The sequence below is a fragment of the Pygoscelis adeliae genome, unplaced genomic scaffold (assembly GCF_000699105.1).
Source record: "Pygoscelis adeliae isolate BGI_AS28 unplaced genomic scaffold, ASM69910v1 Scaffold467, whole genome shotgun sequence".
In the NCBI taxonomy this organism is placed as follows: Eukaryota; Metazoa; Chordata; class Aves; order Sphenisciformes; family Spheniscidae; genus Pygoscelis; species Pygoscelis adeliae.
Genome location: NW_008825253.1, coordinates 1,475,804 through 1,486,009, shown reverse-complemented (window position 1 = coordinate 1,486,009; position 10,206 = coordinate 1,475,804). Strand labels below are relative to the sequence as shown.

The window sequence follows — 10,206 nt, the reverse complement described above, 5'->3', positions numbered from 1 at the left end:
TCCCCCTCCCCCCCCCCTGGGGTTGGGGGCCAGCCCAGCCCCCAGCCCAGCCTCTCTTCTGCGAGATGGGAAATAATGTCACAGGTATGGCCTGAATACACCACAATCATCTGGAGATGGCCCAGGATCGGCCAGAGAAGGGGCTGCTCCTCTTCTCATCTTCAGCCTGAGTAACACCAAGACTGGCAGCAGGGCTTCCCGTCGGGGTCTCCTGGTGCTTCCGTTTTCATTCTTCTCAAACATATGCCAGCCACGGAGGGTGGGGAAATGCCCTGGAAAACTACCAAATTGACTCACCAGCCACCTTCCCCCTCGTCCCAGGTTCTACGTGAACAAAGATCCTGGTGCCAAACCTGACTCTGAGGTATGAGCAGAGGGCTCAGCCTTTCTGCCTGCATGTACAATTTTATTCTCCCGCTTCGCTGGGATGATCTGTTCGATGATGTGGGGAACCGCTGCTCGCCCATCAGGAGAGCTCATCCTGCAGGTTCAGCGTGGGGAAACGCTGTCGGCACGTTGGTTATGGATGGCAGATTTCTCATCCCAGGTTCCCCCTGCAACCACAGCCATGCTCTTCCCCTGCTACTTCTGGCTTAAAAGCTGTACCAGCTTTGGAAAGAAAAAATAATTAACTGCTTCTTTTGTTGTCCCTGCTGTTCTTTCATGGGCTGTAACTGTACATGGGTTCAAAGGAAGCTCTGTGCAGGAGAGCTCATGTTTTATTCAAACCAGTAAGGCCATTCCTAATTGTATTCCAGAAAAATAACATGGAGCAAAACAAAACTCCATTAGCGCAGTGAAGATTGTACATCACTAATGTAAGGGTAAAAATGCCCCAACATATTACAGGAATGTTCTAATTAACCCCAGGCTGGTCATTATAAACCCAGGAATTCAGAAGTAAGGCAGAGCTCTGTAATTAAAGCAGTCTATCCCTTTCTGGGGTATACTAAGCAGGTAAGAGAGCCTGGAGTTTCTAAAATCCATTTATTCATAGAAAAAAGTTTTAGACTTGCCAAGCTTTTAGTCCACTCAGTTTTTCCCTATGGGTGTGAGGGAACCAGTGTCAAAAGCACCCAGATCTTCCTTATAGCTGTTTATTAACACATCCTGCACAAATAGGCAGCTGTGGAGACGGTATTAAAATGTAAACCAAGAGAAGTTTACAGGAGGCATTTGCATGCACTTGTAATTTGGGTCAACTTCTGGCCAGCTTCTTCCACTGGGATTTCAACCTTCTGAACCCGATTTTTGGGCTAGATTCTCCTTGTTTGGCCAATTTCTGCCTCTCTGCCTCACTCTAATGGTGTCACATAGCAGGAGCAGGGCTGAGCTGCTGTGTGCTTTTTCCACCCGTTCTAGAGACAGCAGTCTTAACCGTGAGCACTGGGACATACTGGCCATCGCAAGGACTACATCAGCGTGCACTTGATTTGACAGAGATGACACTGGCGAAAAGGATTGCTACTGAAAACCCCACGGCTTTTGCCCTGACATTCATACCCCACCCCATAACCCGGCATGGTTGCCAGAGGTGAAACCAAATGAGACTTACGAGACTTTGCCTTGGCTTGAGCCTGGCAGCTTTCAGAAGACGTTATGAAAATGAGCCAGGACAACCTACAGATTTGGCTCTCTGGTGTTTTCTTGCTTTTACCGCGAAGAGCAAATTTGAGGTTTTGTTACTGACCCCGCCATCACGATGAAGAAGTCCAGGCGATTCCACGTATCTCCAAGGTAACACTTCTGCCCGAAGATCCCCAGAGCCACCATCTTGATGACCATCTCCACCGCAAAGAAAGCGAAAATGAAGTCGTCAAATGCCTGGAGACCAGTAAAAGATTATTACAGTCAGTTCTGCTGTGCTTTCTTATCAGGGAGAGGGAAAGCAGAGACACGAGCACTCCCACCGCAGAGGCACTCTGCATACCCTGGCAGACACTGCAAGGCAAAGCACTGGTACCAAAGTGCCACCTACCGAACTCAGAAATAAAACCTGCAATACCCCATGGGTGATGGCAACCCCTGAGCACAGCTCCTGGGTCAGCCCACTGCCTGGGAAGCATTAGCAGCTTCTATTAATCTACTGACAAAGATACAAGGACATCGCTGTTGTACAGGCTGGATACGTTTCTTGGCATTTAAAGCCTATGCATTCAACAGCAGTTCGTGGTTGGGTGCAGGAGGTCTCAGCAACTTGCAGTGGAAGCTGTATTTCCAGGCTGGGCAGCTCGTACCTCCTAGAAAGAGTTTGTCCCATCTAACACAGGGGGATGTGCTTCACCTCAGATGCCTTCATGGACTCAGAGGATGAAAAGCTGGACATGAGCCGGCAATGTGCGCTCGCAGCCCAGAAAGCCAATTGTATCCTGGGCTGCATCCAAAGCAGCGTGGCCAGCAGGTCGAGGGAGGGGATTCTGCCCCTCTACTCTGCTCTGCTGAGACCCCACCTGCAGTGCTGCGTCCAGCTCTGGAGCCCTCAGCACAAGAAAGACACGGACCTGTTGGAGCGGGTCCAGAGGAGGGTCACAAAAATTATCAGGGGGATGGAACACCTCTGCTGTGAAGAAAGGCTGAGAGAGTTGGGGTTGTTCAGCCTGGAGAGGAGAAGGCTTCAGGGAGACCTTATTGCAGCCGATCAGTACTTCAAGGGGGCTTATAAAAAAGATGGCGGCAAACTTTTCAGCAGGGCCTGTTGCGACAGGACAAGGGGGAATGGCTTTAAACCAAAGGGGGGTAGATTTAGACTAGATATAAGGAAGAAATGTTTTACGCTGAGGGTGGTGAGACACTGGCCCAGGTTGCCCAGAGAGGTGGTGGATGCCCCATCCCTGGAAACATTCCAGGTCAGGTTGGACGGGGCTCTGAGCAACCTGCTCTAGTTGCAGATGTCCCTGCACATCGCAGGGGGGTTGGACTAGATGGCCTTTAGAGGTCCCCTCCAACCCAAACTATTCTGTGATTCTGTGACTCCTGAAGGGACCAGGTTCCTACTCACAGACCCAGACACAGCTGGCAGTGAATGTGCACATGAAGCAGAGGCTGAAGCATAACTGTAAGGGCAGTCCTGCTGCACGTGAGGAATGACTGGAGCGGTTCCTCGTGGTGCAGAGGCTCAGGCCATCCCGCTGGCAAGCTTGTGTGCCCAAGCACAGGAGCCACTTGGCAAAGGTCAAAATTTTGGGTTTTAGATTACCGTGAAAACAAGAAGAGAAAATAAAGATGTGCAAATTAATCCAGTGCTGCCCTATAGAACATGCCTCAGCCTTTACTTAAAGAATGACTTCTGCAGGGTAGTGGGGACTTGGACAGCTGTGATTTCTCCAGCTTTCCTGGAGACAACACGTACATGCATGAAATGGACTCTGTTGTAAATACTCTTCTACTTGTTGCCTGTAAACTTGAACATCAGGAGATACAGATTGCTTTTAAATCACATGCAGAGGCTTTGTTGTTTTGAATAACAGACTTGATAAAGCACAGGAACTTCTCGATCTACAGACATGACTGCTGCTCTCCAAACCACTCTCTTAATGACCACACTGTTTGGTGTTGTGTCTCTGGCACTTTCAATTTGAGGCCTGAGTGGATTAACAGTAAAATTAAGAGAGCATCCACATGGCAGCCAAGTTCCCACTGCGCATCCATGTACCTCTGCGTGGCTGCGTGTGAGCACCATCTTTTCTGGCTGTTGGCTTTATCAACCAACCTTTCCCTTGATAAACTACACTGAAGTTTTGCTCCATTATTTCAGCTCATTTAATAACTGGCATCCGAACGCCTCCATAAAGGAGTTCAGGCTTTTCTACCTCCTGTTCTGGCCTCCACTCCCCGCTGCAAGCTGTGACAGGGGGAGGGATAACGACGGCTTTACTTGCAGCCCTTTTCTGCCTTCAAACCCTTCAGGATAACACTTTGGGTTTTGCAAATACACATTGTAATCATTAAGCCAGTATTAGAAACCAAATTCAGTGCTTGGGCTCCTCGCAGACGTATGAGTGTCTATTCTGAGGAGAACGGACCATGCGAGCCGTGTGTTTGCAACCCGATTAAATTATGAAAAAAAGGAAGCAAATAAGGAGCATTCGCTATTGTCACCTCCTCGTCCAGGCAGGATTCCCTTTGTCTGCCTGGACAATTTGGCAGGGACAGGCATCCTCCAAACAAAGTCCCACGTGGGCAAATACATGCAGAAAACCGGCAGGCACATGGAGGGTAACCTTTCAGGAGAGATCGGATACTTTCTGATGGGCTCTCTGGGGGCAGCTTAGCCCACGGCAGCCTGCCGTGTGACATTTTCTGGTGCCACCCCTGGATGCCACTTCACACAAAATCTGAGCCTGGCCCTCTGAGATGATCCCTATGCTGGATGCCTCTAGTGGCAACAGTTTCTCCAAAATCGATCTCATTCCATAACAAACCTCTAGTGACTTCTCGATTCATCTGGTTTACTTGGCTCTGTGTTTAACAGATCCTCTTTTAAGGTTGAAAGAGGGTTTGATGATAAACTCTGCTATTCCTGGCATCTGCAGGCAGTTCTGGACCGATCTTTGAATGAGGCAGGAGGGGCTGGTTGGAAGGATCCCACTGGCCTTCCTGTACGGCTGAAACGCCCAAAGGGAAGTAAAGCGGCAGATCTGTGAAGGATTCAAACGAACCAAGCCCGTTACACTACCACATGTCAGTAGTCCCTGCCTAGGTTGATGTAATGCATTAGAAACAACAAAAGTTGGTTCCAAGCCTGAGAACTGAGTTGCTGCAGGAAGCCCAGTGCCAAGGTGCAGCCCACACACCAGATGCTGCCGGGATGCGCTTCCAAAATGAATCCTGTGGGCATATGGCAGTGAGGGGATTGCCAGGACACAGCGAGGGGTGAAGTGATAAGCGTGATGCCCCACTAAGCTTGGGGCGGCCAACAAACAAGGGCCTGTGAGCTTTGTACGCGTATGCATTTCCCAAAGGTCAGTCATCCTGGCACTTGGCAATGCTGCACTGCAGCTGGTGGGCTCCGCTGCAGAGGAGAGCGGGCACAGGCCTGTCCCATGTTTTTTTTGTTCATGAAGAAGGGAATGAAATGGCAAAGTCAGTGCCATACTGCACAGACCAGACTGCAGCAACTCAAGAAATGCTGGCAGTGACCTGGCTGGGGTGGAACCGACTGACCGCGAGCAAGAGGTTCCCTGCGGCATTGGCCATCCTGTAATCAAAAAGTGTTCAACACCTCCAGTAGGAGTTGGATGCCCAGTTTTGAGCCCCCCTACCCTTATTAATTGTGTAGAGAAGGGATCTTGCTGGGGTAAGTCCAAATCAGTCAGCCTTCGGGTCTCACCCAGGCCGTGGCAGGAGGTCTCCTCGGAGGACAGACTTAGCATGCCGAAGTGCGACTTATTGGAAAAACCATCCCTATGGGAAGGGCTTTCATGGATGGATCCTGGGGAAAAGGGACAAGATGGGGGTCCCAGCTCCCAGGACGGCCACCCCCCTGCAACCTGCACCTCCCAGGCAAGCAGGGCAGCATGGGATCCTTACCTCCAGGATGGTGCACCGCTCCGACTGGCACTCCACATCCTCACAGGGCTGGAACATGCCCAGGGTGACGCAGTTCAGGAGGATGACCAGCATGCTGACGTGCTCGAACCAGGTGAGAGGAGGGCGTTAAGGAGAGCACACGCTTCAGTGGCCATCGGGAGGGGGGAAGCTGAAGCACCACGCTATTTACACGTCAAAAAGCCTTCACTCCTCACGCAAGCACAAAAGAAAACACCACCAATCATCCCAGATTTGCTAAGGTTTGAAGTTTTTGGCAACTGAGGAGAGGGTTTTAGAAAGGGTAGTCCTGTTGAGATGAAGGGACAAAGGATGCCTTTCATTTCCTTCACAGCAGCAAAGTCAGAGAAGCACAACCAGGCCCATGGCTACGCTTTCCATCTCAAGTCCTCCACACCGCCATCCTCTTCTGTATTTCATGCATGCCCAGGGGCAGCTGAGAGCACAACCGCCTCTCTCCTCCTCCCACGGCAACTTTCATGTCCAGATCTCAAAGGGTTTTACCAGTGAATCACCCCACATGTCCACTAGCATTAACTCTTTCATTACCAAGCTAAAGAAAGCAAGACAAAGAAAGATGAATTAATTCAGGCACCACCAGAAACCCGGCTTGTGCCCAGTTCCTTGCTCCAACCAGAGAGGTTGCTCTCCTTGTTTCCATCTCGAGTCATGGGAACGGGTGCTGAATGCAGGCTATCTCCTTCCTACCCAGTTTCTAAGTCTCAAGGAGCTATAGAGTCCATTTCGAGCTCTACATCATGACCGAGGATGAAGGCAAAACAAAGCCAAGCTGGTGGCACAAGCTGCTAGGGCCAAGGACGGCAGCATGCTGGGATACGGGATGTAAACCAGGACCCAGGGTGCACAGCACAGGCTTCGAAAGGGAAGGAAAGGGCTCAAGGTTGGATGTCTCCAGTCACCGAAAAAAAGACCATATCCTCTTACAGGACCCACCAGTGCTCAACTGCACTAACATTAATAGTTTCAAAGTAGTAAGTGGTGATTTGCATGAGAGCAAAATAGGCCCAGAGCTTACGATTACTGCTGCTGGTATGACTATTAAAAATAATAAAAAAAGATTTGGGGGAACTAAACAGGAGTTTCACAAATTAAGCATGAATGAGAGAACTGTTCTTAGGAAAATAATTGGAAACACCTGTGCATGAATAAACCTTTACACTTTCAAACACACAAGCGTATGCGAGCAAGGAATCACAGAGAAAGAAGCACACAAACATTGCCTTATTTCCGATAACAACAATTCTCTTGCTCCGGAAACCTGAACAAAAATCCCTACCACATTTATCCCTGCTGCTTTTAGAAGTATTTTATCTGGCATTTTAGCAGTTCAATGTAAGATTTATCGCAGCATAAGATCAAGCAAGTGCAGTGTCACAGGGCTGCAGTGTCAAAACTACTTTTGGACACACGCTCTCATTTATCCAGATTAAAAGAAAGAAGAGAAATCAGCAGGGTCCGGTCCTGCAGCTTCCCTAAAGCCTGAACCCAAATCACCTCTTGTTTTAGAGAGGGCTTTAATTTGAAAATTTAGAGCTAGGAACACCTTGGACCCCATGCTGGAGACCAAACACGTCAGACTTGGAAACCCACTTGTCTGAAATGGAAATGCATGAAATCAAGTAAACAAATGAAATAAAACCCCAGGTCACCCCATCAGCGATGCAGAAGGAGCTGGAGCAGGCGGAGCTCCTGGCCACAGCCCAGAGGACTTGTGCATTGCTGAAATACCAACGTCGGTTGATTTTAATTTCTCCCTCCCTTCAGTGACTTCTTTCTGATTTTTGACATCTTTAGGGTCTCTTTGGGTCCCCTTCCCTTTTGCCTAATTAGAAGCAGAGTGGCAATCCTGCTCCATAGAGAAAACAGCCCGCATCAGACCCAAACAAAGCCCAACCCGTGGCCACATCCTACTTACACTATTTGCATTGCTTGTTGGGATTCATGTAGAACTCCCTGTAAACACGGCTCCTGCGCTATTCCCAGGGTGCCTACACTTGCATTCATTTCACTTATTATACTCGGAGATTTTTTTTTCCTTTAAAGTAAAAAAATAAAAGCATGTGGATTTTGAATTGTTAAAAAAAAAAAAATATAACTGGTGCTGATGAATTAGGTCTCCTGCTTCCCCCGGAGGAGGGGAGCACACTGGCCCTGTACCTTGTTGCTCCAACCTTGCTCCTCCACCCTGCCCTGGGACACTGACGCTGGGCTCGTGCCGGCTCCAGCCCCCGCTGCTCCAGCGACGGGGAAGCGTGCAGCCTAGGCTCTTCCCTGCCACAGGAGCGATAAGGCTTCTGAATCCACCATCCACCAAGGGTTGCTGGTTACGTTACTGTTCTCCATCCTGCTCTCCACTGCTTGAGCCTCTGTTTCTAGCAGAACTGATCAAGAATTAGATTTTGTTTTCCATTAGAAAACACTGATTTGTCAAAAGTGAATCGTCGGCGTGGACCAGTTTTGATGGCAACTTTCAATTAAAACAGACTTTTTTGCATAAAACATGGAAGAGTCTGTCCCCAGAAAGGCAGAGGCACAGCCCTTTGCTGAAAGGAGTCCTCAGGAGTACGGGAAACCCTGATGGGTGCCAGGGTCTCCCACACCCCGGGCTCTTCTGGCTTCTGGGTCGGTGCCTTTTGCTGCTCAGATCACTCTTATCATGATACAAAAATCACGAACATTTCAAAAAGAAAATTTTCTGAGCAGAAAACCTGCCTGCTCTCTGGATCTGGCATCCGCCCCCGATTTTTTATTTCAGTGGAGCATCTGAAGCCTAAGGCTGAAGATGTTTGCGGGTAAAGCCCCCGTTCTGCTGAGCTACCCTGGACCGTTGTTCAGGTGCTCTGCTCATCAGATCTCTAAAAACCTTCTTTCTTTCTTTGTTCTAAATGATCTGATTGTGGGTTTTATGGTTAAATAATCACCTGCATGAGAAGAATTGTCACTGGAGTTGAAATGAGTGCCCTGATTCCTTAAAGACAGGCAGAGCCACCACTGTCCCCTGTCCATCTAACACCAAAGCCGAATTTGGTGTCTTTCAGGATGCCAGAAGAGTTGTTTTAATTTTCTAAGAGAAAAAGAAAGGCTCTCCCATAGCTCTGTAGTCACAGATGTTTAGAGGCTGCCAGCGTAATCAGCAAGGGTCAGCCACAGCCGCGAGATGGAAAACGGCAACGCTGCCACACGTAGAAAGAATAGAGACAGAAGAAAACTTGTGTTGTTTTTGAAGAAAAGCCTGAAAAGGTGGAAGAAAATCCACTGTAGGGAAGTGTTTTGCTTTGGCTGGAGAACGGACTGGAAGAGGGAGGAGGAAGCCCCCCTTCAGGGCTTGGATATTTCCCGGGGATGCTCCTCTCCTCCCTTGTCCCAGGACCTTTCCCAAGGGGATGGGGCTGGAGGGGTCTGAGCCGAACGATCCTGTCCCTGCTCAGCCTCTCCAGCCCACCTTCTCCTCCTGTGCCTGCGACTCCCTCAGAGGCATTAACCTCCTGCCCTATTTATTTTCACGTCAGATTAATGACAGTGAAATCCCTAATTCGTAAGCGGGACTGCCCCGAGTGCTCTGCCCTAATGGGTCTAATCCTCCCTCCTGTCGGTGCAGATATTCAAGGGAATATCTGTTATATTCAGTTCACTCCCCTCTTCCTTGCTCCTGGCTCTGGAGGAGCTCCAAAAGCTGTGGTTTAACCCCTGGCCGGCTGCTTTTCCAGAGGCCCCCCCAAAGCCATCCGGCCTTCAGCAGCCACGTGAAGATGCCCCAAAGCAAACCCCCTGGGCAGCGGGAGGCGATGCTGCTTTGCAGGGTGGGGTTATAGAGGGCATCTTTCCACAGCATCCTTCCCACAGAGCCCGGGCAATCCGAAATGCCCAGCAAGAAAGAAAAGCCCCATTCTGATAATGATGGGAAAACACCCAGAATAGAAAAAAAAGAGAGAGGAAAAGGTGAAAGAAGTCCACAGGAATCCGATGGCGGGCTTGTGCCAGCACAAATAGCAAGGATGAGGCTGGAGACAGAAGCCCCACGGCACAGAACGACCTCGTGGGTGACCCTGCGTTGCCGCGCACCCTGCCCGGCTCTTTTGCAACCAGGAGGTCAAGGAAGGTGAGGGATGGTAACACCAAACTCAGCCGTACGGGGCTCCTGCTCACACCCCAAGTGGCACTGGCTCTCGTGCTGCTGGAGCTGGGACAGGACTGGCTCGGGATCCTCCTGGTCCGCCGGCAGCAGTGGTGGCTGCGACCTGCTAAAACCGTGACTGTGCAAAAACGGGTACTTCTGAGTTACCATGGAAACTGCTGCTCTCGAGGCCACCGAAGCACCACCCAGTTTAAAAGCAGCCAACTTTGCGACTAGGAGAGTTGAAAAGAAAAAGATGCAAAGGGGAGATCTAGAGGAACCGCTGGAGGCAAAGATAATTGCAAAGGATTTGCTTAATATTTCTTCCCCTGCCACGAATTCCCGGGTAATGACATCTCCAGCATATCTGGGCTGAGCTCAAATCCCCTGGACGCCCTTCGGGCCGGAGCTGGGGAGCGGCAGAGCCCTGCCCACCCCGGGGGGGGCTGCTCCCGGCCGCACAGCGCCGCACTGCGGGATCGACACAGTCTCTTACACTAAAATCTAGCCCCGAGTTTAGAAGT

The 10,206-nt window shown here is 50.0% G+C and overlaps 1 protein-coding gene across 1 annotated transcript in view; it reads right to left on the bottom strand.

Moving 5' to 3' along the window:
• Positions 1-5,634, bottom strand: part of CACNA1H (calcium channel, voltage-dependent, T type, alpha 1H subunit) — a 127,664-nt gene extending 122,030 nt beyond the window's left edge. The window contains exons 1-2 of the mRNA XM_009329419.1: positions 5,530-5,634; positions 1,691-1,824 (exon numbers count right to left, since the gene is read on the bottom strand). Of these exons, the coding sequence (XP_009327694.1) occupies positions 1,691-1,824; positions 5,530-5,622 (227 nt within the window). The 5' untranslated portion in view covers positions 5,623-5,634. The remainder of the gene's footprint in view (positions 1-1,690; positions 1,825-5,529) is intronic.
• Positions 5,635-10,206: the final 4,572 nt, after the last annotated feature.